Source organism: Accipiter gentilis, chromosome 16, assembly GCF_929443795.1.
Source record: "Accipiter gentilis chromosome 16, bAccGen1.1, whole genome shotgun sequence".
NCBI classification, from domain to species: Eukaryota; Metazoa; Chordata; class Aves; order Accipitriformes; family Accipitridae; genus Astur; species Astur gentilis.
In genome coordinates, this window is record NC_064895.1 from 2,155,047 (window position 1) to 2,182,929 (window position 27,883).

A 27,883-nucleotide genomic window follows, 5' to 3' on the forward strand; every position below is an offset into this window, starting at 1 on the left:
CTGCACCCCCCACATAGCCACAGCCTTACAGGTACCCCAGTACCCCTCTCCCATGGTCATAGCCCTGAGGGGACCCCCACAGCCCGCTAACCTGTCTGAGCAGCGTCAGGAGGTCCAGCTCGCCCTTGAGGCTGTACCCTGGCAGCACCGCATCGAACTGCTTCAGCCACTCGGAGCTGCTGTCTGGCACCTTCCCGGCTAGTGCTGCCTTCTCCTTGCCACCAAGCACCCCTGCAAGAGACAGAGACAGCCCGTCACAGGATGCCCAGCCCAGGGACACAGGGGAGCCTGCAGGGACAAAGCAGACGCTCACCAGACATGTCTGTCTCCACCTTCTTGGCCTCGACCACAGCTGCTCGCATGGGGCCATCTGGGAACAGCACCTCGTAGGAGGTGGGGATCTTCACGCTCAGCAGCTCGGCCATGGCCACCATCACCCCATTGAGGTTCTGGGTGAGAGGAGGACGGGATGGATCCAGGGCCCCAGAAGCCACCATGTGGGGTCACTGCCAGGACCCCCAAGAGTCTCACCCACTCCCCATGTCCCCTTGCTCACCTTGGCAGCCGCTGCAGACACCGTTAGCATGACCGAGACCTCGCTGCTCTTGCCCTTCTCCCACGGGGCACCTGGGCCTGCTGCCCCCACCTTCCCGGGGGGGGGCCCAAAGGGCTCCACGGCCTCGTAGGGTTTTGTGTCAGGGAACACTGGCATGGAGAGAGGTGGGGGTCAGAGCCGCACAGTACTAGCCCCACCAACAGCCACCCTGGACCCCTGCAGAAACGCTGCTGGGAATCCATCACCTTGCATGGGAGAGACTAGGGTCCGGTGACAGGGACAGATTGCACCCAGCATGGATGGGAAACCCTTGGGGTGCAGCTAGGGGACCCCCAGGAACAGGCCAGCCCCAACACAACGTGTCGTACTCAAGACTCTGCTGCCCAAACGCAGTATACCACACAGACCTCTTCCTCTCAGCCCACGCTCCCCAAGGACCCTTCTCCTGCCTCACCACACCCCTACCAGCCCGCCCACACATCCAGGGACCCCACTCCTACCCCATCCATATACTGCACAGACCCCTTCCTACCCGATTTATGCTCCCTGCAGACCCCCACCCTGCCCTACATTACCCCCGCCTCGTGTCTATGCTCCATGGACCCCCTCCCGCCTGATCTATGCACCCCACCGATCCCCTCCTGCCTGGTCCACGTGCACCACAGATCCCTCCTGCCCTGCCTTGCCCCTGCCTGGTCCATACGTGTGTGTCCCCCAGCACAACCCACCTGGGATACTGGCCCGGGGGATGATGGGGATGATGGGGGACAGCACACGCTCCTCCAGCTCCGGTTTGGCATCGCTGAGCAGGGGAAAGCGAAGCAGCTCCTCGCCCAGCACGCTCTCAGGGGACGAGGCAGGGACAATGCTGTCGGGGGAGTCGCTCTCATCGTCACTCTCCATCCTGCAGGGAAGGAGGTGTCACGGGCCGCAGGGGCTGGCATCACCCATGGGGGGGCTGGTGGCACCCATTGGGGGGGGTGTGTGTGTGTGTGTGTGTCACCGTGGCCGGTAGCTCACCTGACATCCTCGGTCTGGTTGTGGGGAGGGGTGGGCAGAGCTGCCAGCAGGTCCAGGCTCTTCACCTCCACAGCCGGTGTATCTGTGTGGGGAAGGGATGGGTGTCACAGGGGGGTGATAAGTGGCAGCAGAGATTCTGTGCCACCCTTGTGCCAGCTACACTCACCTTTCTGGCTGTGGGGCTCACGGGCCGGGTCAGCATCTTTGGGCTGTTCGCCCAGCTCCTCGGGGGCTGTGACTCCATTCACCATCTTCTGCTGCACGGAAGGGGGTGGCGTGGGGGGCAGCGAGGACGGTGGCGTGGGTGGGTTGCTGAGGTTGTTCTGGGGGGAGACAGTGGGGTGAGCACAGCGGGGTGGCCTGGGATCCCCGGATCAGGGACAGGGAATGACAGGGGAACAACCCCCCCCCTCACCTTGGTGAGTAGCTGGGAGTAATAGTCGGGCACGCTGTCGAGCACAGCGCTGCCAAAGGCACCCCGCAGCTGGCTCTTTCCGTTGATGGGGCTGCTGCCGAAGGGTGCGAAGAGGCTGAAGTTGGCCGTGATGGTTGGCTCAGTCAGCGGCAGCAGCGACAGCTCCTGAGGGCAGAGCGGTGAGGAGGGGACGGGGGCCCAAGGCAGCCCCCCCGCCATGCCCCCGGCCCGAGCCATACCTGTTTCAGCTGCTTCATGAGAGCTTCGCTGGGGCGCAGCCCCTCATCCTTCCGCAGCTTCTTGCGGGAGGCCGGGACCCGCTCATTGCCCTTCTGCACCCGCTTGGGCTTGGTGGCCACCGGCTTCCTGGCGATGGAGGGGTCCTGGGGAAAGAGGAAGGAAGCGGGAGCGATGCTGAGCACAGCCCCGTGGCCATCACCCCCCGTCCCACCCCGCAGCACCCCACTTCACCTCCCGGCCCAGCAGCACCGGCTGCGGCCGTGGCTCCATCCCGGCACCCCGGCTTTCCGTGTGTCCGTTGAGCTCGCCTGGACTCTGCGCCGAGAGCTGCACATTCTTGGCCCGCAGCAGCTTCTGCAGCAGGAGGTGCCCGGCCTCGGAGCGGCTGCCCGGTGCTAGCAGACTGTTGGCTTGACCGGCCCCAGGGTCCCCGTTGGCCTCCGGTTTCGCCACCTCGTCTCCATCCAGCTCACACTGTGCCGCCGCTGCCTCCTCCTTCGGCTCCTGCTTCACCAACACCTCAGGGGGCTCGCCTGCCGTAGAGGCTCCTTCTGGCACAGCCCCGTTGATGTGGGTCTCGCTGGGGTCGACAGGGTTCGCACCGGGTGCCTCAGGGTCCCAGGGGCCATGAGCTGCATCGGGGAGGGTGCCGCTGGCTGTGGGTGCCAGTCCCGGTTCCGTGGGCGCTGCGGGGCTGGGGACCGAGGCCGGGACCCCCGGCGATGTCTTCTTTGGCTCTTGGGGGCTCTGCTCAGGGCTAGCCAGGTGCTGGGGCGCACAGCCCAAGGGCGAGGGGGTCGGTGGTGTGGGGAGCCGGACAAGGCTGGGCTGGGGGCCGCGGGCAGCCAGGGCTGCTTGCACCAGCTCGGCCAGGGGCTGCTGGGGGGGCTGCCCCGGCAGCACCCGGCCCTGCTCGGTGGCAAAACCGGCCTGTGCCTCTGCCGGGGCTCCCGTCCGCTGCTGGAAGAGGGGCCCCAGCGGGCGAGGGGGCTGGCGGGCCGCAGGGGCTGGGGAGCCGTACTCTGGGGACTGGCCGGGGAAGGGGCCAGGGGGCCGGAGCGCCTGGCTCTGCTGCAGCAGGCTCTGCTGGTGCCGCTGCACCAGGAGGGCCTGGAGCTGCTGCTGCTGTTGGGGTGTCAGGTGCCGCAGCTGCGGGTTCTTGGCCAGGACACCTTGGAGCTGCGCCCGGATCTGGCCCATCATCGGCCCCGGCACCTGCCCCAGGAGACCTGGCGGGAGCGTGGCCGTGCCCGGCGATGGCACCGCCGGCCCTGCTTTGTGCTGCCCGGGACTCTGGAGCCGTGGGGGCTGCGGCTGGCCCTGCAGCGAGCCCGACGGCCCCTTGCCTGGCTGCTCTGGAGGCCGCGGCACCTGTGGCAGCACCATGCCCTGCGCCGGGCCCGTCCCACAGCCCAGTGACGGCTCCGCTGCCCCGGTGGCATCCCCGTGCTGCTGGGACAGCTCGGGACGGGCAGCCCCGGGGCTCTGCAGCGGCGGAGCGAGCAGGGTGCCCGGCTGCACGGGGGCTGCCCTCAGCGCTGGCTGCGAGCCCAGGACGCCCGGCTGCGGGGAGGCCAAGAGGAGCTGCTGGCCCTGCCCCAGCTCAGCCTGGTGCTTCGGGGCTGGGGGATCTGGGCCACCTAGCCCCGGGGGGTTGAGGGCTCCCTGCTGTTCCTGGGGACCCCCATGCAGCTGCCCCCCACTCTCGCTGCCCTCAGTGGGCAGGGTGCTGCTGTCCACCCCTCCAGGCTGGTCCTTGGCAGCCAGGACCGCCGGGGCCGGCTGCATTCCCTGACTCAGGTGCAGCACAGAGGGGGCCTGGCCCACTGCCCCGTGCTGCGGAAAGTGCTGGATCGAGGGCTGTCCCTGGCCCAGTCCCAGGAGGCCCGGCTGGGCGGCCGCCGAGTTCTGCTGCTGCTGCTGTTGCTGCTGCTGCTGCTGCGGGGCCAGCAGTGCCCGTGACTGCCCCAGCTGCTGGGACAGCACAAGCCGGTGGCCCAGCATCCCTGGAGTCTGTGGTGCCAGCTGGGGTGAGCCCAGCACCCGCTGCTGGTGGGGGGCCAGAAGGACCTGGCGCTGGGGCGGTGGGTGGCCCAGCACCGCCTGATGCTGCAGCCCCGGCGCCTGCGCGTGGCCCAGCAAGCCTGGCTGCTGCTGGGGCGAGAGCTGCTGCACCAGCAGGCTCTGCTGGCTGCCCATCAGCCCCGGCTGCTTCGGCACCATGGGCTGCCCCACCGCGCCTGGCTGTGGGGCCGGTGCTGGCTGCTGCTGCCCCAGCAGGCTGGGCTGCCCCACCATGGCTGCCGGCTGCATCGATCCTTGGCCCATCACGCTGGGCTGCTGCATTGATGTCTGCGCCATGACGCCGGGCTGCTGCATTGAGGCTTGTCCCATGACGCCTGGCTGTTGCATGGACGCTTGTCCCATCACACCCGGCTGCTGCATCGATGTCTGTGCCATAACACCCGGTTGTTGCATTGAAGCTTGTCCCATCACACTCGGCTGTTGCATTGACGTCTGCGCCATGATGCCCTGCGGCTGCATTGAGGTCTGTCCCATGACACCTGGCTGCTGCATCGACGCCTGACCCATGACGCCCTGTTGCTGCATTGACGCCTGTCCCATCACACCTGGCTGCTGCATGGATGCCTGTCCCATCACACCCTGTTGCTGCATCGACGCTTGGGCCATGACACCCGATTGCTGCATGGATGCCTGTCCCATCACACCCGGCTGCTGCATCGATGCCTGTGCCATCACGCCCTGTTGCTGCATTGACGCCTGTGCCATCACGCCCTGTTGCTGCATTGACGCCTGTGCCATCATGCCCGGCTGCTGCTGCTGCAGTGACACTTGTCCCAGCATGTTCTGCTGCTGCAGTTTCTGGGCCAGCTGCATTCTCTGGAGCTGCCTCTCCTGCATCAGGCGGCTGTCAGCAGCCAGCCCACGGAGCGCGGGGTTCCCGGCAAAGAAGGCATTGGAGGTGCCGGGCACCGGCGTGTTCCCCACGGCTTGCTGGCCCATGAAGGACAGGCCCTGCTGCACGGTCATGGACACGCCGCCCTGGGGCAGGCGCAGCCCCCCGGGCTGCCCCGGCTGCTGGCCGAGGCCTTGTGTGCCCACCACAGCCCCCGCCGGCTGCTGGATGCCGTGTGCCGAGAGCAGCTGCCCGGGGAGCTTGGACATGAGACGGGGGCTCTGTGAGGGGCTTAGGGCCATGACGGCCGAGGCCTGGTGCTGGTGCTGCTGCTGCTTGTTGCGGTACTCGGCCATGAGGTTAGTGTGCTCCTTTTGCTGCTTCCGCACCTGCCGGGGACGGTGGGGCGTTAGCACTGGGAATGGCATGACTTTAGTGCCGGGGAGGGCACCTTTGCACCAGGGACGGGGTGCCCACCCACATGCAGGGTCCTACCTGGTCCAGCTGCTTCTGGATTTTGCTCTGCTGCTCTGTTACCAGCTTCAGCTTCTCGGCATCGGCCTCAGGGAATTCCCGCCCAGCTTTCTTGGCAGTGCGCTGCTTGGCACAGAGGGCTTTGCGTGACTTGCGGTGCGCCCCGATCTGCTCCTCCAGCACCTTCAGCTGCATTTGCAGGAGCTGCTGCGTGTGGAAGAGCCACTCCTCATACTGCCGCTGGTCGGCCTCATCTGTGGGAGCAGGGAGAGAGCTCGGATCAGCAGGGATCCCAGCTCCGGAGGGAGCTTGGCCACGGTCCTGCTCAGCCCAGCCTGTGTGGGCAGGATGAGACCTGGCCAGCGCTACCCCAGCCCCCTCGCTGCATTAGTACTCACTTATGACGCCCTGCGCGAAGGTGGGTGGGTTAGGGCGAGCCTGGGTCGGGTCGGTGCCGCTCCGCTCCTGGCAGAAAAGGGAGCATTGGGGACATATGCCATGCCATGTGCCCTCCCTGGTGCCCTCCTGTCCCCTTCTCCACAGTCCCCACCTCCCCAGGGAACCGCAAACCCACTGGCCAGAGCAGCTCCTGCCTGGCAGGGTCCCAAGCACCAAGCCAGGCAGCCCCAAGGGGACCCCTGTCCACTCCCCTGGACACCCCACTCACCTGCCCGCTCCCTGCCAGCAAGTGATTCTGTATCTCGGAGACCGCCGGGCCCCCTGAGAGCCGCTGGGCCAGCAGGGAAACCTGTTGCCTTTGGGGGGGGACACATGCAGACATGAGGGATGAGCCAGAGCCAAGGCACCCTGCCCGCCCCAGGCCATGCCCCACTGCCTGCCGTGCCCCCTTACCTGTTCATGCCCGGAGCCACCCCGATGCTGCCCTGAGCCATCACCTTCTTGATGCCCTTCAGTGCCACCATCTTGGCCTTAGCAATGGGGTCCACGATGTCCTCAGCCGCAAACTTGTCCAGGTCTGCCAAAAGATTCAGCAGACAGTGACGCAGCACGTTCAGCCTTATATCCCCCAGCCAAAAGGGCCCCACGCCCCCCAAAAACAACCACTTGCAGCCCCTACCTGTGTCTGGGAAGAAGCTGTTGGCCAACTGCTGTTGCATGACGAGCTGGGGGGGCTTCAGGCCCAGGGTGGGTGGTTGCACCCCGGCCATCGGCTTCTGTACCAACACCTGCTGCTGGCTCTGCTGTGGCTGCGCCAGCGCCATCTGCACACTGTGGGGGGCTGCCAGCACGTGGGGCTGCCCAGGGCCCATACCCATATGGGAGGTCAACGCCGGGCCCTGCTGGGGTGCGCCAAGCCGGGGGGGCTGCGGTGGCATCAGCGGTGGCCTGGTCACCAGTCCCAGCTGAAGGGGCGGCTGTGGGGCACCCAGGCGGGGTGGTTGCCCCTCAGGGGGCTGCCCGGCTGCCGCTGTGTGCAGCATGGGGTGCCCTGGGGCCGGGAGGTGGGGGGTGCCCCGAGGCAGGTGGGCTGACATCTGCTGCTTCTTTTGCAGCTCCTTCTTCTCATGCTCCAGCAGGTCCTCGATGAGCAGGGGCAGCTCACTGGCCACCAGCGAGCTCTCCATCTTGTCCAGATCATCGGCTGGTGAGTGCCGGGCGCTGCCTAAGCCCAGGGCTCCACCGTCCAGCTCAAACTTCTCCAGCAAGGGGTTGCTCTGGCTACCTAACTGGGCAGGGCCCAGCCCACGGCCAGGGCCGGCGTAGGGATCCTTCTCCGGCACGGGGACGCCGGCGTGGCCGCTGTTAGGGAAGTGAGTCAAACCGAGACGAGCCGGGCCAGCCCCGGGGCTCAGGAGGGTCTGGTTGGATTTGAGGCTCAGCCCCAGTGAGGCAGAGATCTTATCCGTGCCCTGCAGGGCTTCTGACTTGACAGGGACTGGGAGCCGCTCGGGACCGCCGGCAGTGAACTGGCAGGGAGAGGTCTTCAGGCAGCCGTCCTCCAGCTTGGGCTTGACATCGGCAGGCAGCGAGCCCGTCTTTGCCTCTGCGCCCTGTGCCTTGAAAGCCGGGTCAGATGCCAGCGTGGCACCCGTCTGGCAGGGAGCAGGTCCCAAGCCCACCCCAGGCACCAGCCCTTCCTTGGGCACATCCCGATCCTCCATGGATGGGGCCGTGTCTTTGCCGTCCCCAGGGTCAGGGAGCTTCAAGGTGGGCGCCTGCGGCTCCGTCTTGAGCTGGGCTTCACGCTCGGCTTTCTCGTTGGCCGACTCTACCAGGCGGAGATGCTCGTTGAAGATGTCCTTCTTGTCACCGGTGTCCAGCTCAGGGTCGGTATAGGCCAGCAAGTCGAACTCATCGCCATTCAGCAGGTCGTCAAGGTGGGGATCCGCTGTCTCCAGGCTGTCCAGGTTGTCCAAGTCATCATCCCCTTTAGCCACGTCCGGATCCAGGCTGAGGTTGGCCAAATCGTCGTCATCTTCCAGGTCTTTGTGGGAGCCAAAGTCATCATCCAAATCAGGCTCCACTGGCACCTCGCAGGGCAGACGTCCCCCCTCCAGGCTCAGGTGGCTCTTCCCTGGGGCTGGAGCTGGTGCAGGGTCTGGCGCGGGGCCATCCTTGGGACCCTCAGGGCGGAGAGCAGAGCCAGAGGACAGCGGGCGCGGGGGGACGTGCTGCAGCTCCAGGCTGGGGGCTGAAAGCGCCGGTGGGGCGGCCGCTTTGGCGTGAGGCTGCTGGTGGCTGTTGCTCATCTCGGCTCCCTGCGGGGACGCGGGCGGCAGCGGCACCGACATCTTCTGAGGTTGCAGCGCCGGGGCAGGGAGTGCCTGCATAGGCACAACGGGGGTGCAGAGGGCCTGGGGGGTACCCTCCTCCCCAGGCAGGAAAAAGCGGGGCCGGGGCGCCTGGGGGACGAAGGGGGAGCCCACGACCCCTCCAGGCCCCTTCTGCACATTGTGCCGGAGCTCGATGAAGGGGGCACCCAGGGCGGCTGGTGAGGCAGGCACCGTCTCAGCAGGTGCTGGTAGGCGGGTGCCCAGGCCACCCACGGGGGTGCCGGCAGCCGGTGGGGTGAAGCGGGAGGCGACGGGGAGCCGCAGGGCTGCGGCTGCCTGTTGTTGCTGCTGCTGCTGCTGCTGCCAGAGGTGCTGCTGCTGGGATGGCGCTGGGAATACCCCGCGGGGGTAGAAGGCCTGGGGGGGCCCCACTGCCGCCCTGCAACACACCGTGGTGTCGGGATTGGCTCGGCACTGCCGTGGCCCCGACGCACCATGCACAGCACCCTGGGGATCCCAACCCCCTCAGACCATGCCAGGCACCCAGCAAAACCACAGCCACCCCGTCCCACTGGGGTGATCCCCGCAAGCAGGATCTAGGGGGTATACAACCCACCAGGGTGAAGCTCCACTCATTTCTAACCAGCCGTGGTGAGCCTGTCGCCCTGCTGCTGGGTGCTCACCTGCCGTTGATGTCTAGGGTGGATGGCGTGGCTGCCGGTGGGGGCCGGGAGAGCCGCTCATCCTGCGCAAATGCTGCCTGCACCATGACGGAGCTGGGCAGCTTCCCAGCGCCAGCCGCAGTGGCCAGTGTCCCAAGCAAACCCTTATCCTGGAAGAGGAGAAAAGGATGCAGTGTCACCCCTCTCCGTCCACCCCCAACCTCCCACCAGAGCTGTTCCCCTGAGCTCTCCTACCTGTGCTGGCTGGTAGGGAGCCATGCCCCGGCTCAGCTCGAAGGCCTGGCTGCTGGCCTCGGGGGCCCAGCCCGCTGGTGAGGAAGTGGCAGCCGCCGCCGCGCTCTCCTTCTCCTGCCGCAGACTGTTGCGTTGGATCTGCTGGCGGATGAGCAGCTCACGGAGCCGCTGGCGCTAGGAGGAACCGAGCGTTAGAACCAAGGGCAGAGACACAGGAGTGAGACCAGCTCGTCCCAGGACCCAGGGACGAACCATGCATGGAGACCTCTTTGGCTGTGCCCATCTACGCCCCCCATCCTGGGGTGCCCATGCCCCCTCCATGGCTCTGGGGAAGGAACCACAAGCAGAGCCAGGCTCCTCAACCCCACCATCAACTGCAGAGGTCCCAGGTTCTCCCTTGCATCCCTTCTGAAACCCAAATACACATGGCTTCACCACCAGCAAGCCCTCACCTGCCGCTGCTTCTCCAGCTCCGACTGGCTCATCGTGCCGAGGGCCCCATCCTGGCTGCCGGGCAGCTCCGCCAGGTCCCGGTTTGGGGGTGCTGAGAGTCCCACGGCCGTCTCCTCCCTCTTATCAGCCTGTGGCCCCAACGGGGCTCGGGGCAGGAAGGCGACAGAGGCGTCCTGCTGCTGTGGGGTAGCTGGGGGCTGCTGCGGCAGCACTGACGGGGGCCGGAGGGGCGAGAGGCTGTAGGTGTCAGCAGCTGCAGCACCCGGCCCCAGCGGGCTGCTGGCTTGGTGGAAGCCGGGGGATGAGGCGTAGGCTGAGCTCTGGGGCTTGCCGGGGACATAATGGCTGTTGATCCCGTGGGGCTGGTGGGACGGGGAGCCCTTGAGCGGCTCCGAGACGGCCGGGGGGAAGGTGAAGCGCATGGGGGGCTGGCCGCCTGGGAAGACGCTGGCGCCGGGGGAGCGGGCGAAGGGGGGTTGCTGCCCGGCTGGTGCCTTGGTGTGGGGCTCACCCGCCGGGGTACCCCCAAAACCCCCGCCAGCTGCTGGGCTGTGCGAGAGTGGCACCGACTTGAACCCTGACTCCGGCATCTGGGGCCGGGGGGGCTTGTGCAGGGGGGTGAAGGGGTCCCGGGACTGGGGCCGGGAGGGTGGCTGGGAGTAGGGGTCCGGGGATTGGAAGCGGGGGGTGACAGGGGACTGACAGAAGGCTTCATTAGAGAGTGGCCGGGGGGTGAGGGGGGACTGGGAGCTAGACTGGGACTGGGGGCTGGCAGGGACACGGGAGAAGGGTTCCGAGGGCAGGGAGCGGGGTGGGAGGGCGCAGCAGGCCTCGGGGGGCTGCGGCCGGGGCGTCAGCGGGGGCTGCGAGTAGGGGTCCGGGTAGGGTGACTGGCGGTAGAGGTCAGGGTGGCCAGGGGGTGAGGGAGCCAGGGGATGGGGGTCGGGGGGCCGGTGCCCCAGCCCCGGGCTCTGTGGCTCTACCTGAGAGACCCGTGGGGTCATGGGGGCTTTGAAGACGTCAGCCGCCTTCAACTCCGCAGCGGAGAGGTGGGGACCGCCTGGGGAGTCCCCGTAGCCCATGGTGGAAGTGTAGCTGGGTGAACAAACCCCCAGGCTCCCCCCTTCCTCCTTTTTCACCTCCAGGCCCTTCTTCTGCTCCCCAAAAGGCAGGGGAGAGAGCAGGGCCTCAGGGGGCCGGGCTCCGGGGCTCCCCGGCACCGAGAGGTTATCCAAGGAGGGACACCGGGGCTTCAGGAAAGGGTCGGGAGTGCTGGGCTGGTGCCGGGGGGTGCCAGGCGGCGTGGGGTGGAAGTCGGGGGGCTGAGAGCCAGGGACGGTGCGGGGGCCGATGAGGGGCTGGGGCTGGCTGGTGAGGGGCTGGGGCTGGCCAGGGAAGGGCTGGAAGGCAGCGCCCGCTGTGGGGCTCTGGCCCAGAGGTGAGGGGAAGCGGGGCTCCAGCGTGTAGGCGGGCGCCGCGCCGTAGGGATCGTGCGAAGGCACTTGGGCGGGGGACTGGGGTGGGAGCTTGAGGAAGAGCTCGCTGGGAGACTCCGGCCCCCCTCCGGCACCCGCCGGGGGCTTCAAGAAGCCCTCGCCAGCGGCGGGGGGGCTGCCAATGTAGACGGGCTGTGCCCCCGGCGGCACTGGGATCCGCAGGTGCAGCGAGGGCCTCTCCGGCTTGCGCAGTCCCTCCCCTTTGGTCTGCTTGTTGATCTGGCTCTCGGCCTGCTGCAGAGAGAGCCCGGCTGTCAGGGCTGCGGGGATCCACACCTGCCCTCCCAGCAGGCTGGGAAAGGGACTAAGGGGGCAAGGGGTGGGCACACCATGTCCCCCAGGGCTGGGCCAGGGCCGCCGGGCACCTCCCCGCTCCAGCACATACCTTCTGCACCTTGTTGATGCGATGAGCCGCCCGGTTATCTTTGGCCTTTTGCTAACAAAAACACGAAGCCAGCTGACTCGCAGCCCCCGGCGCCCAGGCCCCCCCGCCCCAATAACGCCCTGATACTCACCAAATAGGGGGCTTTGTCTGTGGCGGGGACCTTCCTCCAGAGCTTCATGATCTGTTTGCAACGGCTCGACCAGTCTGGGAGTCCGGTAGGAGCAGACAAAGAGGAGAAAAACAACGTTAGCCCATGCCTGACAAGCCCACTGAGGCCCTCGGTGGGTGACCATCCTCCTTCACGTGTGGGGACGACTCCGTCCCCAGGAGCTGGCACTGAGACACCCCACCATCACTGCAGCGAGCGCTTCAGTCCTGCAGCTGAGGCCTGTGCCAGACCAGATGGGATCTCCCCTCCAAACAGGGACTAGGGGTGTTCCGCTGCACCCAGTTCCCACCTGCCCTCACCCCGAACGGGGCAGCCGCAGCCCCCCCAGAGCCCTACCTGGATAATCTTGCTTGAGGTTGGGGAAGTTCATGTTGGCGTAGAGGACGGGCGAGATGGTGGAGAGCTCGCCCAGCTCCTCATCCTTCTCCCAGCGCTGCAGGCTGCGCTGGTTGTAGGACAGCCCGTCACCCTCACCCTCTGTAGTGGGCGTTGTGGGTGTTGAGGGGGTGGTAGCGGCTGAGCTGCTGGCCCAGGGGCTCTCAGGCTCACAGTGGTCCGGGCTGAAAAAGCCGCTCCGCTCCCTGCACAGGGGAGAGAGCGTCATGGACCAGCAGGGTGTGAGGAAAAATCGGGTTCTGCAACAGCCTGGTGTTCAGTCCCTCCAAGGAGACCAGCCTCAGCTCCCCCAGCCACCCACGTACCTGTTATCGAGGAACGGGGACTGGCAGACACCCGAATACGAGTCCAAGGAGACGGCTCCAGAAAGCGAACCCAGGGAAACGCTCCCTGCAAGGGAAGGGAGAGAGGCTGCAGAGAACCTCAAGCCTATGCCCACCCTGGGGGCCCCAGCAGCCCTCAGACAATACAAGATTCCCCCCCCATACACCGCCCCCAAAATGCTTTCCACGTTCATCCCCAAAGCAAAAGAGAAGACCCAAGCCCTGTTCCCTCCTGTACCACAGCCACTGCTGCTGTTCAAACAGTTCAGACCCAACTCTGGCTTTCCCGGGGCAGATGGCAAGTCCTGCCCTTCTTCCCCACTGATCACCATGTCTTGGCTCAGGACCACGCCGCCTCTACCTACCCTGCCCCGGCAGCTGGAGATCTCCTTGCAGGAACGGCCGCTGTGCCCGGCTGGGGTCCTGCCCTGCGCTGCCGGCCTCCATTCCCCCGGCCACACAGTTCAAGGGCTGCTCCCCACGCTCTGCTGAGCCCAGCACATCCTTGAAGAGCTGCTGGACATCTTTGCTCTCCATTTTGGGCAGCTCTATAGGGGAAAAAGAGAGAGCTGAACTATCACAGGCAGCATCTGATACAAATCACATGCTGACAGGAGATGAAAAAACCCAGGGGGTGAAGAAGAAACCCGGGGGGTCCTGGCCCTGGGATCTCCCTTGCTTCAGCTGACAAAGGGGACATGGGGGGGGGGGCCCTCACCTTCCGTAGGGATCTTGTCGAGGTCGGAGCTGAGCGCACCCTCACCTGGGGTGGCCGGTTTCTCAGCATCCCCAGGGTCCGGGGAATCCTTTGGCTCATCAGCCCCTGCGAGGAGGAATCAGCAGGTACCCTCAACACCCCAGGACCCCCCCACCTCAGGGCCGGGACCCCCCCCCCCCCCCCCAGCCCGGGGCCTACATGGGGCAGCCCCCATTACCCCCCGCCCTTACAGTTTCCAAAGTGCCGCGCAGAGCGCCGCACCGCGCGGGGGCGCTCTAGGCGCCACTCGATGGTCATCAGCGCCGAGGAGTCACTCGGGGAAACCATAGAGTTCCCCCTCCCGCACTTCCCGCCCTGCCTAGAGCCTCCACCTCAACCATAGAGCAGTTCCCTCTCTATGGTCGTAGACGCTCTAGGCCGCCTCTCGAAGGCCCCCCCGTGGAGGACTCAGGTTTCCGTCTGTCCCGCACAACCCGGCGACCCACGAGCACGGCCGGGGGGGGGTGAGGGGGGTCCCCGGGACTCACCCAGGTCCTCGGCCTTCGCGTCGTCCTTGCCATCGTCGTCAGGAGCTGTGGCGCTGCCGTCGGTGCTGTCGTCCCCTGTGGGGCAACCAGGCCTCAGTGGGGCAACCAGGCCTCAGTGGGGCTGGGCCACCTTAGGGAGGGGGTCCGGTACTCCCCAACCGCCCCCGGGGTCACTCGCCAACCCCCAGCGTCCTCCTACACCCCTCGGTGTCAACGGCAACCCCAACAGCCCACAGCATCCTCCAACAACCCCCAGGGTCCAACAACCCTGGGGGCCCCTGGGACCCCCAACAATCCCAGAGACCCGTCCAACAACCCTGGGGGCCCCTGGGACCCCCAACAACCCCAGGGACCCCCCCAACAACCCCCCACTAACCCCACATGTCCCCTCTCAGGGACAGCGGCTGGGGAGGGGAGCAGGGGTTGGGTTGCCAGGCCAGATCCTGGCCACACTCACCTCGGGGGTGCGTGGGGGTCTCCCTCCTGTCAGGGGGGGCACCCTGCAGCACCCCAGCCAGGCTGGGGTCCCCCTTGGGTCGCGGGGCACCCTGGCCCAGGGAGGGGCGGGCAGCCCCGTCCCCCACGCCGCCCGCTGCCAGCAGCGCCTTCCGGCTCAAGTCCATCAGCGCCTTCCCAAAAAATGCCTCCTGCCGAAGGGGGAGCTGCCATCAGCGCCACGGTGTCTGTTGGGGTGTCCCCTCCGTCCATCCCCACCCCCTCCACCCCAGGGCCACCTCTGTCCAACCCCATCCATCCCACCTGCAGGTAGGGGGGGAACATGTCCTCCAACTTGCTCTTTTTCCTTCCCCGACGCTTCTTCTTCTCGTCCCCTTCTGCCGAGCCTGGATCCAGGCTGCCCTCGGCCGGGAGGTCACCCGGAGCCCCTGCAACAGCCGCCCCGTTAACACCTCCCCCCAAAAGAGTTTGGGGCTGTCCCCAGGGGAAGGGGAAGGCGCCGCTGGGCCCTACCATCTTCTGGGTGCCCCTCAGCGCTCAGCCCCTCGCGCCCCACTTCGGCCAGCACCGCCGAGACCTTCTTCAGGCGGGTGTGAGACTTGCGCTGCCGCACCATGAAGCCACCGATGCCTGGTGGGCAGAGGAAAAGAAAATGTGGGGTCACAGCGGGGACTGTGGGGGGTGGTTCTGGTCCTGGGGGGCAGCCCCAGGTGGCACTCACCGGGCCGGTACGGCTTGCGCTTCCTCTTTTTGCACTCCTCTGGGTCCTCCAGACCCTTTCCCGAGTCCACGTCAGCCCCGATGTCACGGTCAGGGCTAGCCGGAGCCTCCAGCTTGATCTCGCACTCCATGTGCTCAACACCCACTGCCGGTAGATGGGGGGGACACGCGTTAGTGGGGTCCCCTGGCACCCCCACACTGCACCCCCGCACAGCTCGCCCGCCGGGGAAACACACCTTCAGCTTTGAGCAGCTCATCAGCGTCCAGATCGCCATCCTTCTTGTCATCGGGGCCCAGGGGGTCGCCCCCCTCCAGCCCCCCGTCCCCGTTCAGGGTGCCCAGCCGGCCCTTGCGCTGCCGCCGCTTGTGCAGGGGCGACAGGGAGAGGTTGCGCAGCACCGCCATCCCCGTCTCCGTCAGCCAAACACCCTCGAAGCGGAAATACTGGGGTTCTGCAAGGACAAAAACCAGCGTTGGGGATAAAAGCCAGCGCTGCGTGCACAGCCAGCGCTGGGGAGCCTGCGGCACTGACCCCGGCACCGACTACGGCACTGCAAGTACCTGGCTCCTTGGCCTTAACCGAGGCGATCTCTGCGGTCGGCGTGGGCACTGTGGATGTAAAAGCAGACAGGGAGGTGAGTGCCTACGTCCTCCATATATCCCCCAAACCCTCTGAGCTCCCCCCACCCCAGGCGCTCACCAGCCGGCTTGACCACATAGGGCTGGCAGGCGCTGCAGTCGAAGCCTTCGTCCGCAGCCTGCTCCACCTCCTCCTCCGTGAAAAGGCTGTCACACGCCGCGTGCAGCCACCTGCGGACAGCGGGGACCCGTCACGCGCCCCGTCAGCCCCTCCCGGGGAACCCAAGAGCAAAGACAACCCCCCACCACCATCCTGGAGTCGGGGGGTACATGCCACGGGGGTGCGGTGCTCACCGATCGCAGTGCCGGCACTGGATGAGCAGGTCGTCCTCCACGTACTTCTCGCGGCAGAAGGGGCAGACGACCAGGCTGGCGCAGGGCGCGCAGTGGGTGTAGTTGTTCTGCCACTCGCAGTGGAAACCGGGAGAAGCCGCCCCGCACTGCACGCAGCATACGCACCTGGGGGGGGGCCCCAAGGGGTCAGCACCAGCCCCGAGTCCCCCCCTGGGGCTCCCCTTACATCCCTCCACGCACCACTTGCACTTCCAGCCCCCCTTGGGCACGGTCTGCAGGGGGGGGTCCAGGCAGTAGGTGTGGTAGCTGATGTCGCAGTCATCGCAGAGCAGGAGCCGGGAGGGATCGGAGGCTTTGCCGCACACCTCGCAGACGATGCATTCCACGCAGCGCCAGCCCTTCAGCAGCATCACCTTTGTGATCTGGGGATGGGGAGGGGGGGGGCGACCACGTGAACCCTGGGCACAGCCACGGGGGTCCCCAGGCTCTGCATGGCCACGGGGGGACACCCCGGAGCCCTGTACAACCACACAGACACGCTCGGCACGACTTCATGCGAATACCCCAAGGGACATGGCTCGGCCGTGCGGGTCCCCAAGGGGCACAGCACGATCCTGCCCGCCCGGTGTGGGGCCAGGGGTCCCACTCCCCCTCACCTTGCTGTTGACGCAGTAGGGGTGGTAACACTGGGAGCACTGGGAGCAGGCGAGGAGGTGCCCCTCGGCCCCACGCCCGAAGCTGCCGCACACCACACACATGTCCTAGGGGAGAGAGGCTGTTAGAAGAGTTGGGGGGAGGACGACAGGAGCTGGTGGGGGACAGAAGTCTGTCCTGTCTGTCTGTCCTGCAGCACCCCAGTTACCTGCATGAGCACGAACTTATCGGTGTTGGAGAAGAGGACAACCGTGTTCTGCATCGTGTCGTCATCGTCCTCATCCTCTTCCTTGCTGGGTGAGCTCTCCACGTCGGCAAGCTGGGAACAGAGTGGGGAGGCTCAGCACCGAGGACTCCCACTCTCCGTGCAGTTTTGGGGGGGGGGGTTCACCAGCCACAGTCTGGAGCCAAACCAGGGGGGCACGGGAACACATAGGGGCAGCAGACTCCCTGCCCACCTGCAAACCAGCCCCTCCTGGGGGGGGGGGGTGGAGGGGTGGTGGTGCAGCTCCACACCAACCCTATCCCTGTAGGGTGAAACCCCCCAGACCCACAGCACAGCCCCAGGCAGTCACCTCCCCCCCAGGACCCCCACCCTGAGGGCTCCCAAGCCTTTCCAAGGGACTGGGATGGCGGGGAAGGGGATAGGGGAAATGCTCGGCTCTCAGTCCTGCCACCTAACAGCTTAGGACCACCCCCCCAGCCCCCCACCTCTGCCCCAGCCCAGCCTTACTGCTAGGGTGTCAACGGATGAGGTGGTCGACTTCAGGCGTGCACGGCCACGGCCCCGGCCCCCGTGGGACCCACCTCGGGGGCGCCTCCGCCCGGGGAAGCTGCTGCTGCGACCCTAGGGCCAAGGGGAAAGGGCGGTTACAGCAACCTGGGGCAGGGGCCCCAACCGGACCCCCACCACGCATCCTGGCCAGGACAGGGGCAGCGGAAGGGCACGGCCCCCATCCCACACCCCATTGCGTGCTCGGCCCTCACCTACTTGCCGCAGGGGCAACCCGGGGAGGGGGGGGCACGGCCTCCGCAGGGCGGGGAGGGTAGTGGGGTCCCCCCCTCCCGAGATTGGGGCTGGCAGGGTTCCCCCAATACCTGCTTGACACGGGAGCGCCCTGGGGAGCTGCGCCGCCGGCTCTTGTCCCCGTCCCCCTTGGCAGCCGGCTCAAAGAGCAGCGAGTCGTCGGTCTCGGCACCCAGCGGCAGCGATCCGGCATCCTCCTTCTGCAGGCTGGCATCGGCCGAAGCTGGCCCCAGCTCGAGGGACAGCGAACCCCCACCCTCAGGGTCTGGGGAGCCCAGCAGTGGCTCCGAGCCAGGGAAGCTGCTGCTGGTGTCCCCCTGGCTCAGGTTGGAGATCTCGTTGAGGATGTCGGGTCGGGGGCGCAGGGCCGGGGGCTCGGGCCCCCCCTCGTCCCCACGCCCCAGCAGCTTCTCCCCGGCAGCGCACACCTCCATGGGAGTCTCAGGGCCCAGCTCCTCTGGCTCCAGGAGCAGGGGGGACCCCTTGGCTTCGGTGTCCCCCCCAGCCCGGCCTTCCTCCAGCGCATCCTCCTCACTCAGTGGTGGGGAGCTCCCACTGGTGCCCTCCCGCTCCAGCCTCGGTGCTTCTTCCTCCTCCTCCTCTTCCTCCTCAGGCAGGCCCGGGAAGGACCCCAGCTCTGGGGCTGGACTGGCATGGGGGCCATCTCCAGGGGGGCTGGCTGGTGACTCCCCCTCACCACCAGCTGTCTCCATCTCCTCATCCTCGGGGGGCTCAGCGGGGGCCAGGGTGCAGGCAGGTGAGCCCAGGGGCGGTGGTGGGGAGCTGGGGGGCTCAGTGTCCATGGCGGTGCCGGGGCTGCCGGGGGGCTCGGGCAGGGCTGGGGTGGGTGGCTCGGGCACCTTGTCCTCCTTGGCGTCAGGCAAGGGGTCTGGGGGGTGGGCAGGCGAGATGGCGCGGAGATCTGGGGGAGCGGAAAGGAGGGGACGGTGACACACAGCCCTCACCAGAGACGCACACACACCCCTTCCCCAAAATCCAGTGCATCCCCAAACCCACCTGGGGGAACCGGGGGTGGGGGTGCCGTCTCAGGGGGCAGCAAGGGCTCCGGCTCCATGTCCATCTCTTCTTCAGGGGGCACCTCTGGGGCCAGTGCTGGCGCTTCCTCTGCCACAGCCACCTCGGGAAGGAGACCTGTGGGATGGGGCTGTGGGTGAGGGGGGTACACAGGGGTCCCCTCCACTCTGTGTAGCCCAGCTTGGAGCTGAGAAGCAACAAACATTGCCTTGGCCTGGCCCAGGGACCCACCAGCCCCCCCCACATACCCCCAAAACGGGGCATCGAAGCACGAAATCAGGGTCAACAGGTTGAGAGTCACACAAGACCAGTGCTGGGAAAGGACCCAGGTGTGGGACCCCCACACCCATGGGAGTCAATAGGAGGGGAAAAAAGGAACAGACCCGAAGGTCCCCCATTTACCTGGTGGCTTAGGGTCTTCCTCGGGGGGCAGCTCGCTGGGGAGCAGCTCTTCGGGGGGCAGCTCGTCAGGGGCAGGTTCTTCAGGGGGCAGCTCATTGAGGGGCGGTTCGTTGGGGGGCAGCTCATCAGGGGGCGGCTCGTCAAGGGGCAGCTCGTTGGGGGGCGGCTCGTGGGGGGGAGACTTGTCAAGGGGCATCTCGTCGGGGGGCAGCTTATCGGGGGGTGATTTGTCAAGGAGGAGCTCGTTGGGGGGCAGCTCATCAGGGGGTGACTTCTCGAGCAGCGGTTTACTGGGGGGCAGCTCGTCGAGGGGAGGTATGTCGAGGGGCAGCTCGTTGAGGGGCGGCTCATGGAGGGGTGGTTCACTGGGGGGCAGCTCCTCAAGGGGGGGTCTGTCAAGGGGCAGCTCGTCAAAGGATGGTCTCTCAAGGGACAGCTCATCAGGGGGTGGCTCCTCAGGGGGCTGCACGAGAGGAGGGGGCTCCTCGGGGGGCTGCACGAGAGGAGGGGGCTCCTCGGGGGGCTGCACGAGAGGAGGGGGCTCCTCGGGGGGCTGCACGAGAGGAGGGGGCTCCTCGGGCGGCTGCACGAGAGGAGGGGGCTCCTCGGGGGGCTGCACGAGAGGAGGGGGCTCCTCGGGGGGCTGCACGAGAGGAGGGGGCTCCTCGGGGGGCTGCACGAGAGGAGGGGGCTCCTCGGGCGGCTGCACGAGAGGAGGGGGCTCCTCGGGCGGCTGCACGAGAGGAGGGGGCTCCTCGGGCGGCTGCACGAGAGGAGGGGGCTCCTCGGGGGACTGCACGAGAGGAGGGGGCTCCTCGGGGGGCAGTTCATCAGGGGGCACCTCGCTGGGGGGCACCTCCACAGGGGTTGGCTCGCCAGGAGGAGACCCGCCATCACCCGGGGGTGCCTCCTTGGGGTCATCCCCCCCAAGCTGTATCTCCTCATCGCACCCTGCAGGCTCCGGCTCAGGCGGGGGGACGGGCACATCCGTCAGATCGCTGCGATCAGGGGACGCCAACCTGGATGGGGGGGGACCAGGTAAGGGGAGTGGGGCTCAGACCACCCCCTCCACGGGGCTGCGGGACACGTCCTCCCACCTGCAAAGGGAGCACCCAGCCCGACACCCCACCAACCGGTCCCCCAATCCCCACTCACGTCTGGGCAGGTGGGTCCGGCTGTGGCGTGTGTGCCGGCACTCCGCAGACGTCCTCTGCGGTGCGGCGCTGCTGGCAGCCCTCGCACACCGAGTAGCTCTGGTACCACTGGCAGCCGGGGTCGAGCCCTGCTGGGCGCCGGCCACAGTCCGAACAGACCCGGCAGTTCTGGTGGGGGACGGGGGGAGGCAGAGGCACGTCAGGGGTGGGCAAGGGGAGGTGGCTAGGCACCCCTGTACCCCCCTCAGCGAGAACGGGGCGCACCTTGCACTTCCAGGAGTCAGCGGGGAGGCCCTCGATGGCCGGCTCCATGCAGAAGGTATGGTAGCCCTTGTCGCAAGCCTCACAGACCAGCATCATGGAATCCTCGCCGGGCTGCCTGCGGGGGGCAGGGGCAGGGATGAGGGCTGCGTCCCCCTCCCGTACACCCCTCATTGCCATCCAGCCGTCGTGCACGTCCCTCCCCCAGCCACAGAGACGCAGGCTCACCTGCAGGTTTGGCACACTTTGCACTCAGGGCACTGCCAGCCCGAGCGCTTGCGGGGCGTCAGGGCAATGTCCAGGCAGGCCCCGTGGTAGTGCTGCCCGCAGCTGGTGCAGAAAACCAGGTCCCGCAGGTCACCCGGCCCGTCGCACACCGAGCACCGGGCGTCCTCTGAACAGAGATAGAGAAGAGGGCTGTCAGGACCACCCTCTCGCTGGGCTCTGCCCCCTCCCTGGGACCCCCCCTCCAGGGCAGGAGGGGACCCAGCACCCAGGGCTGGTGGTCCCAACCCACACGCACCCATCTGCACGGCCTCGGCCACGTGCTCGGGACAGAGGAGCCGGAGGGTCTTCATGGACTGGAAGCAGCCGCTGGCGGCGGCGCAGGGGAAGTGGTAGAGGCGGGGGCAGCCGGCCGCCCGGCACGGGATGGTGGCCCCCATCCGCCGACAGTGTTCACATTTCTGAAAGTGGAGGAGCCCCGTGGGGTCAGAGACGCTGCCCAGGGCCAAGCTGAGCCCCCCACCGCCGCCCCCCACCCTCCCCGGGACCCGCTCACCTGTGAGATCCCTGAGAAAACAGCTCTGCTCACGCCGGCCAAGCCCACCGCCTCCTGCCCCATGCCGGCGGACCAGGCTGCGCACCAGCGGTGGACCCAGCAGTGCCCTGTGGGGAAGGGGCATCAGGGATGGGGTTGGAGGACACCCAGGGCGGTGGGACGGGGACCCCAGTGCCGTGACCGCACTCACCCGTCGGCTCAAAGAGCTGCGCTGGAGTCACCCGCTCGGAGAAGCCGATCTGCGTCAGGTCGTCACCCACCGGCTCCAGCTCCGGGGGGGGCTGGCCGGGACCCTCGGGGGGCTCGTGCCCCACCAGCTGCTCAGGCCAGTCGGGCGCCGGCTCAAACCGCTGCAGCTCCCGCTGCCCGTGCGGGCTCCAGTCCCCACAGTTGCAGAGGGCGCAGCGGCGGGCCGGCGTGCTAAGGTGGGGGGGGGACACAACACACGGACACGGGGTGTCAGAGACACTCGGAAACCCCCCCCCGCCCCAACAGCTCCACGCCATCCCCTGAACCCCCTCGTTCTCACCTGCCGGCCTGGGGAGGTCCCTTTGTGTCCGTGCTCTCTAGCTCCGGCCCCGCGGAGGCTCCTTCGGGGGGTTTCAGGGGGTCCCCCTCCGCGCTGCCCATCTCCTCCGAGGCCACGGCCCCATCGGCTGCCAGGAGAGAGGCTGTCAGCCACCGCGGGGTGGGAGGGCATGATGACAAAAACCTGGCACCCTAGGGTGGGGGGGACAGCACCAGCCCCCCCCCAGCACCCTGTCCTGGGCTCACCTGGCGCGTCTGCGTCCTTCTGCTCGCTGGGCGGCTTCTGTTCGTCCATCCTGCCTCCGGCGTCCCTCGGGGGAGGCCCGCGGCTGGGAGGGGGCGAGATCCATCAGCACAGGGCTAAAGGGACCCTTCCCCAGACCCCCCCGGGACACACACCCCCCCCCCAAGGGACAGGGCAGCCCCTTTAGGCTGCTCCCCCCGAGGCAAGTTTGCAGGGTCTCAGCCTGGCGAAAGCATCACTCCCTACACGTACCACGAGCGGGCGGCAGGTCCCGGTTCCCCGGGGGGGGGGGTCCGTGGGCCCCCATACCCCACAGATGGTTCCTCCCCACTCCCTCCAACACCCACTGGCCCCCCCAGGTGTCCCCCCCAGGTCAGGGTGGGGATGACACAGCAACACCCCGGGGCAGCCCCTGCGTGGGGGCCAGGGGTATGTGACCTCAGTTAAACCTGGGGGAGGGATTGGGGGGGGGGGGGGGGGGGTCGATCCTGGCTCCACGGCACACCAGCACCCCAGGGGGTCACTGGGACCCCTGAGGAACCACCCAGACCCTGGCAGCACCAGCTCAGGGTGGGGGGAAAGAACCCTCAGTGTCCCTGGGGAAACTGGGACACCCCCCCCCGGTGCCCCCCCACCACAGGACTAGGTGGGATTTGGGATGCGGCAATAAAGCGGGGTACCCGGGGTCCCCTCCGCCAGCACCCGCCTGTGCCTCAGTTTCCCCAGGCACAGCACCGATCCAGCCAAGCCCACGCAGCACCAGGTGGGGGTGGGGAGTCACAAAATTGGGGGGGGGAGTCACCCCCAAACACCACAACCAAAGCTTTGGGGGGGGGCCATATCCCCTCCTACCGGTACTTCACATGCACCCTAAAATCCCAGGGGGGGCCAAGAGGCTGCGGAGGGGGGGGACACACACGACAGCAAAGGAGACCCCAAACCCGCCTGCGAGCCACGCGCGAGGGAGGGGGGTCCCGGGGGTCCGGCCCACCCCACACACACACACCCCCCCCCCCCAGCTCCACACACCGGCACCCCTCCCACCCCGGAGCACCGGAGGGGGGGGGGGGGGGGAAACGTGCTAGGGTAGCCCCCGGCACCCCAAAACCCCCACTGCCCCCCCCCCCGAGACGCCACGGGGGGTTCTGAGGGAGCCCCTGACCGGGCACCGTGGGTTACCGGCGACTGCCCCCCTCCCCCCCCAAGTAAATCCCCTCCGGTTCCCCGCTGATCCCGGGGGGGGGGGGCGGGGGGAGGGGGGATTAGGGCCGCCCCAGAAGAGCCCCGGTGTGCACCGTGGCCGGGGGGGGGGGGGGGTCGACGGAGGGGCCCGGCCGGCCCTGCCCGCGCCCCCGGGGGGGCTGAAGCACCGCGCGGTGGACGCCCCCCCCCCCCCGCCGCCGCCGCCCCGGGGCCCCGGGGCCGCGCTTCCCTCCCCCCTCCCCGGTACAACCGGGCCCTCCGGGGGAAGGGGGAGGGGGAAGCCGAGCCAGCCAGAGGCCCGCTGCCCCGGCCCGCCGCGGCCTACCCGAGCACCGGCACCGGGGCCACGGAGCGCCGGGGCCCGGCCGTACCTGCGCTCAGGCGGCGGCCCGGGCCCCACCGGCTCCCCGGGAGACGGGCATAACCGGTACCGGTGACCGCGTAGCGGACACAAAGGGAGCCGGGGACCGCGCTCCGGGCTCCGGCCACCGGGGGAGGCCCGGCCGGGAGGAGGAGGAGGAGGAGGCGGCGGCGGCGGCGAGGCCCGGCCCGGCGGAGGCGGCGCGGCCTGGGGCCGAACGCGAGGCCTTTCCCTTCCGGGGCCACGGGGCCCGGTCCCGAACGCGCGGGAGCCCCGGTGGGGCCGCTCCCCGCCCCCCCCCCGTTCCCCGCCCGGCTCTTACCCCCGCGGCCGCCCCCTACGCCGACGGGCCTCGGGGCGCGGGGCGGACGGTGCTCCCCGGCGCGGCCATTTCCAGAGGAAAGTAGGTCCCGCCGCCCGCCCCCGCCCCGCCCCGCCCGCCCTACCCTCCCGTCCGTCCCGCCGGGGCCGCCGCGCTGAGCCCTGGGGGCCGCGGCCGGGGGGGGGGCGCGCCGCGCCCGCACTACTTGGCGGCGGGGGGTTCGGGCGGAGGGAGACGCGGTGCGCGGCGGGCGCTGCGGCCGTTGGGGGGTGTGACGGCGCGGGCCGCAGCGCACGCTGCCGGGAGGGAATCCCTCCGCGACGCTTAACCCCGACGGCGCCGGGGCGGGCGGCGCGCACGTGGGCACGGCGGGGCGGCACCGGGGAACGGCGCTGGCTCCGCCCACCAACCCCCTTCCCCCCCCCCCCCCCCTCTTTTTCCCCCGTGCGGGGACCGGAGCGCTCCCGCGGGTGTCCGTGGGGATCCGTAAGGGAGAGCTCCGTTCCCGGTATCCCCGGGACCAGCCGCCGTTTTCCCGGTTCTGGGCTCCCGCGCTGTGCCCCGAGCGGCTTACGGGAACGGCCGACTCACGGTACTCGTGTGCTGCCGACACGCGGCTTTGTCCCACGCGTAGGGCAACACCAGCTGCCCGTGGCCCCTTCCCCGGTACCGGGCAGTTAGGGCCACGCACACGGGAAACCCCACGCGTGGCGTGGACCCCCACCCGGGGCGGAGGGTACAGGGGCCGGATCAGGGCGGCGGCTCCGCTCCCCGGCCCCGGGACCTTGCTCCGGTGGGGCGGGGGGAATATGCTCCGGGTTCCCCCCGGTCACACCCCAGGCCCCCCACTCCGGGACCCCCGGTAGCCCCGGGGCGACCAAGGACAGGTACAGGGTGGGTAAATGCCCCCCCCCACCCCCCACCCGTGGGAGCCCGAGCCCCCAGACCCAGAGTGCAGGGCTGGGGGGGGGACACACACACACACAGCCCCCCACTACCCCCCAATTTGCAACATCCCAGCCCCCCCGCACCCACTCCCCTCTGCCCCCCAACACTGACTATGGGGGCACAAAGCAGCAACACCCCCCCCCCCTGCACCCCACTTCCCTCCTCAGCAGCTCCTCTCTTAACAGCATAATTGGGTAATTAGCAGTAATTAGCCTGACTGGGTGGAGATAAGCCACATGGGGAACCACAGCCAGGCTGAGCACCCCAGCACTGCAGAGCCCCCCCCCACTCACCCAGCCCAGGCTGTGGTTTGGGGGGGGGGGGAATGGGGCTGCAGAGCCCCCCAGGATCCCAGTGACAGCCCGGGGGGGCTCAACCCCACAGTGCATTTGGGGTTGGGGGACCCCCACATGCTGCCTTACCTTCCTTTCCCCCCCCCCCCCCCCCCCCAAGGCCAGAAGCAGCCCCCCCCCCAGCCCCAGCCCAGGCTCTGAGGGGGTTCACAGACAAAACAACGTTTAATTGTTCCAGCCCCGCGGCCCTGACTCCCACGAGCGGCGGCTGCCAGCGCGGCACAGCCGGACCGCAGCCCCGCGCCGGGAACAACACCCGTATTCAGCCCCGGCTCCCCACCGTGTCCTTGTGTGTGGCGGGGGGGGGGGGGGGGGGGGACACACGACACGACATGGGGGACACAGCAGCTACAAGCAAGGGGTGCTCCCCAGCTGGGATAGGACCCCAGCCCCATTTCCCAGCCCCACAGCCTGTGCAAAGGGAGAGGGCCTGTACAAAACAGTGGGACCACGTGGCCCCCGGATCCCCTAAAACCACCGCTGTGGTCTGGGGGAAGATCCCGTGGGACGTCTGCTCCATCTTGGGGGGGTCTGTCCCGAGCAGGGCTCACATCAGGCGGCAGCCGGTTGATCTGCTGTAAGAGTTGTCCAGCCGGTCAATCTCCTCGATGATCTTCATGAAGATCCCCTGGGTCACCTGGAAATGAAGGGACATCAGCCCTGGCACCCCAGGGACCCCATTTTTCCCAGCCCTGGGTGGGATACCCCACCCTGCTCCAGACCTGGTTTTCCTTGGCCGAGGACTCGAGGAAGATGGCCCCCCACGACTCCGCCAGCTTCTTCCCTTCATCCGTCTTCACCTCCCGGCTGGAAACACAACAGGGACAAGCAGGGTGGGCCACCGGGTCCTTGGGGAGGTGGGGGGGGGGCAGCAAGAAGGGACAGGACCCCCAGAGCTCCTCCTTACCTCTGCAGGGACAGGTCCGCCTTGTTCCCCACCAGCACCACGGGCATGCTGCAGGCATGGGGAGGGTGAGGGCCTGGCCCCCCCCACCCCCCCCCTTCCCCAGGCACCCCTCTACCCCCCCCCCCCTTCCCCAGGCACCCCCCCCCCCCGCACCCCCAGGAGGGACAGCACCTACCGTGTCTTCCCCCAGCTCTCATACAGCTTGTTGTGAAGGGTCTTCACCACCTGGAAGCTGTGGGGAGAAGGGGAGATCTGGGCGCTGCCCCCCACCGGCGTGTCCGTGACGTGTGTGTGTGTGTGTGTGTGTGTCCCCAAAAAAGGGGACCCAGCCCCATCCCTGAGGATGACCCTGGCAGGGAGGGTGGCTGCGTCCCTCACCTCTGCAGGGACGTCACCGAGTACACCAGGACGTAGCCGTGGATGCCGATGACGAAGGAATGGGGCAGGATGGTGTACTCATCCTGGGGGAGGGCAGGACCGGTGCCAGGGGCAGCTCTGGGGCCAGCAGCCCCCTCGCTCCCCCCTGTGTGTCCCCCCCCCCCCCCCCACCATCCGGGCCCCCTCTACCCCAGGACCTGTCCCCAGCCTTACCTGCCCGGCTGTGTCCACCAGTTGGAGCTGGAACTCATCCTTACCCACCACCACCATCTTGTTGTAGGCTGTGGAGGTGGCACCAGGTTAATGGGACCAGCTGGGACCCCTGCACCCCCCCCCCCCCCGCACCCCTTCACACCCCCCTTAGGGACCAGCACCCCCTCCATCCCACTCCGGGGGGGGTGCCCCAGCCCCCAGCATAAGATTTTGGGGCACAGCCCAGAGGCGCAGACATATTATCCTCATCACTCGCGGCCCCATGGAAAGGGGGGACCTCAGGCAGGCAGCCCCCCCACTCCCACCCCCCCCCCCAACCCCAACTTACTGCTCTCCACCGTGGGCTCGTAGCATTCCACGAACTTTCCCTCCACGAACTGGTGGGCCAGGGAGGTTTTGCCTGGAGGGGGGGGGGGGGGGGTGTGTGTGGGTGTCCCAGCATCATCCCGGTACAGGGACCCCCCCCACGGGTGACGGGGGTTCCCGAGGTGGGTGTCCAAGCCGTGTTTTGAGCCCACCCCCCCGCCCGGTACACCCCCAGCAGTGCCCTGTGGGCATGGTGTTCCCCCCCACACGCCGAGCCACACGGAGCAGAGATCACAGCCCCTTCCCACCCCACCCCACCGTGAGACCCCCCCCCCCCCACTGACCCACGGCGCGGTACCCGAGGATGAGCACTTTGCGGTAGCGCACCAGCGGCATGACCCGCGGTGCGGGCGGGCGCGATACACGGAGCTATAAACCGCCCGCCGCGGCGAGCCGGGGGGGGGGGGGGGGCGGTGCCGCCGCCACTACACCAGTAACCCCACGTGACCACAACACCACCCGCCCACCCGCTTCTATTGGCTACGCTGCAGCGGCGGGGGTGGGGCCTTGAGGACGGCGCAGGCGCGCTGGCCGCCGAGAGTCCATTCATGAAAACGGAGGGAACGGCCGAAGCCACGTGGTGGCCGCACACCTGAACGGGCCGCGGGGGGGTTCGTCCGCCTCCAACCCCGGCCCGGGGACCCCCGGAAACACCCGCACCCACCTTCTGCTCCCCGAGATCCCCACCCCGGTCTTCCCCAGCCCCAGAGACCCCCAGCACCCCCGGGGATACCCCAGCCCCCCCCCTCCCCCGGGATGCCCGGCCTTGCGCAGTCCCTCCAGCCACGGCTTCATCTGGGGTCATAAAATCTCTTTATTTACCCAAATAATTAAATAGTAGTTTTTTGTTTGTTTGTTTTTTTAAAACAGAAGTGGTTAAAAGCAGGCTGGCCCCC

General features: G+C 68.1%; 2 protein-coding genes across 4 annotated transcripts in view; both read right to left on the minus strand.

Moving 5' to 3' along the window:
* KMT2D (lysine methyltransferase 2D) overlaps positions 1-23,922 on the minus strand; it is a 28,436-nt gene extending 4,514 nt beyond the window's left edge. The window contains exons 1-48 of the mRNA XM_049818550.1: positions 23,823-23,922; positions 21,939-22,021; positions 21,694-21,820; positions 21,355-21,584; positions 21,165-21,271; positions 20,907-21,069; positions 20,612-20,777; positions 20,387-20,501; positions 20,124-20,290; positions 18,969-19,987; positions 18,549-18,683; positions 17,603-18,453; positions 17,238-17,351; positions 16,713-16,823; positions 16,507-16,611; positions 16,091-16,272; positions 15,851-16,015; positions 15,618-15,727; positions 15,479-15,526; positions 15,154-15,369; positions 14,919-15,062; positions 14,711-14,827; positions 14,501-14,625; positions 14,199-14,388; positions 13,742-13,816; positions 13,215-13,319; positions 12,862-13,044; positions 12,479-12,563; positions 12,114-12,358; positions 11,739-11,812; positions 11,609-11,659; positions 9,727-11,457; positions 9,275-9,448; positions 9,041-9,189; positions 6,701-8,796; positions 6,475-6,598; positions 6,290-6,377; positions 6,021-6,087; positions 5,644-5,876; positions 2,463-5,537; positions 2,231-2,374; positions 1,992-2,156; positions 1,743-1,899; positions 1,577-1,658; positions 1,285-1,460; positions 557-705; positions 314-449; positions 92-231 (exon numbers count right to left, since the gene is read on the minus strand). Of these exons, the coding sequence (XP_049674507.1) occupies positions 92-231; positions 314-449; positions 557-705; positions 1,285-1,460; positions 1,577-1,658; positions 1,743-1,899; positions 1,992-2,156; positions 2,231-2,374; positions 2,463-5,537; positions 5,644-5,876; positions 6,021-6,087; positions 6,290-6,377; positions 6,475-6,598; positions 6,701-8,796; positions 9,041-9,189; positions 9,275-9,448; positions 9,727-11,457; positions 11,609-11,659; positions 11,739-11,812; positions 12,114-12,358; positions 12,479-12,563; positions 12,862-13,044; positions 13,215-13,319; positions 13,742-13,816; positions 14,199-14,388; positions 14,501-14,625; positions 14,711-14,827; positions 14,919-15,062; positions 15,154-15,369; positions 15,479-15,526; positions 15,618-15,727; positions 15,851-16,015; positions 16,091-16,272; positions 16,507-16,611; positions 16,713-16,823; positions 17,238-17,351; positions 17,603-18,453; positions 18,549-18,683; positions 18,969-19,987; positions 20,124-20,290; positions 20,387-20,501; positions 20,612-20,777; positions 20,907-21,069; positions 21,165-21,271; positions 21,355-21,584; positions 21,694-21,820; positions 21,939-21,987 (14,460 nt within the window). The 5' untranslated portion in view covers positions 21,988-22,021; positions 23,823-23,922. The remainder of the gene's footprint in view (positions 1-91; positions 232-313; positions 450-556; positions 706-1,284; positions 1,461-1,576; positions 1,659-1,742; positions 1,900-1,991; positions 2,157-2,230; positions 2,375-2,462; positions 5,538-5,643; positions 5,877-6,020; positions 6,088-6,289; positions 6,378-6,474; positions 6,599-6,700; positions 8,797-9,040; positions 9,190-9,274; positions 9,449-9,726; positions 11,458-11,608; positions 11,660-11,738; positions 11,813-12,113; positions 12,359-12,478; positions 12,564-12,861; positions 13,045-13,214; positions 13,320-13,741; positions 13,817-14,198; positions 14,389-14,500; positions 14,626-14,710; positions 14,828-14,918; positions 15,063-15,153; positions 15,370-15,478; positions 15,527-15,617; positions 15,728-15,850; positions 16,016-16,090; positions 16,273-16,506; positions 16,612-16,712; positions 16,824-17,237; positions 17,352-17,602; positions 18,454-18,548; positions 18,684-18,968; positions 19,988-20,123; positions 20,291-20,386; positions 20,502-20,611; positions 20,778-20,906; positions 21,070-21,164; positions 21,272-21,354; positions 21,585-21,693; positions 21,821-21,938; positions 22,022-23,822) is intronic.
* Positions 23,923-25,587: 1,665 nt separating this feature from the next.
* RHEBL1 (RHEB like 1) lies at positions 25,588-27,691 on the minus strand. Of its 3 annotated transcripts, XM_049819578.1 has the most exons (8): positions 27,272-27,429; positions 26,950-27,021; positions 26,622-26,689; positions 26,409-26,491; positions 26,206-26,262; positions 26,031-26,078; positions 25,846-25,930; positions 25,588-25,760 (listed from the first exon to the last, which is right to left on the minus strand). In XM_049819578.1, the coding sequence occupies exons 1-8, from the start codon at positions 27,321-27,323 to the stop codon at positions 25,671-25,673; spliced, it is 555 nt and encodes a 184-aa protein (XP_049675535.1). In that variant the 5' UTR covers positions 27,324-27,429; the 3' UTR covers positions 25,588-25,670. The 3 variants fall into 3 exon arrangements, with proteins under 3 accessions (XP_049675535.1, XP_049675532.1, XP_049675534.1); XM_049819577.1 differs by having other exon boundaries at positions 25,597-25,930; XM_049819575.1 differs by lacking the exons at positions 26,206-26,262; positions 26,409-26,491 and having other exon boundaries at positions 27,286-27,691.
* Positions 27,692-27,883: the final 192 nt, after the last annotated feature.

Excerpts from the sequence above, each read along its gene's own strand:
- RHEBL1 (XM_049819575.1), bottom strand. The coding sequence starts at position 27,537 with ATGAATGGACTCTCGGCGGCCAGCGCGCCTGCGCCGTCCTCAAGGCCC. Across the intron at positions 26,079-26,621 it reads TGGTGGACACAGCCGGGCAG|CATGCCCGTGGTGCTGGTGG; the intron begins GTAAGGCTGGGG and ends CCATGCCTGCAG. Across the intron at positions 25,931-26,030 it reads GCGGACCTGTCCCTGCAGAG|CCGGGAGGTGAAGACGGATG; the intron begins GTAAGGAGGAGC and ends TTGTGTTTCCAG.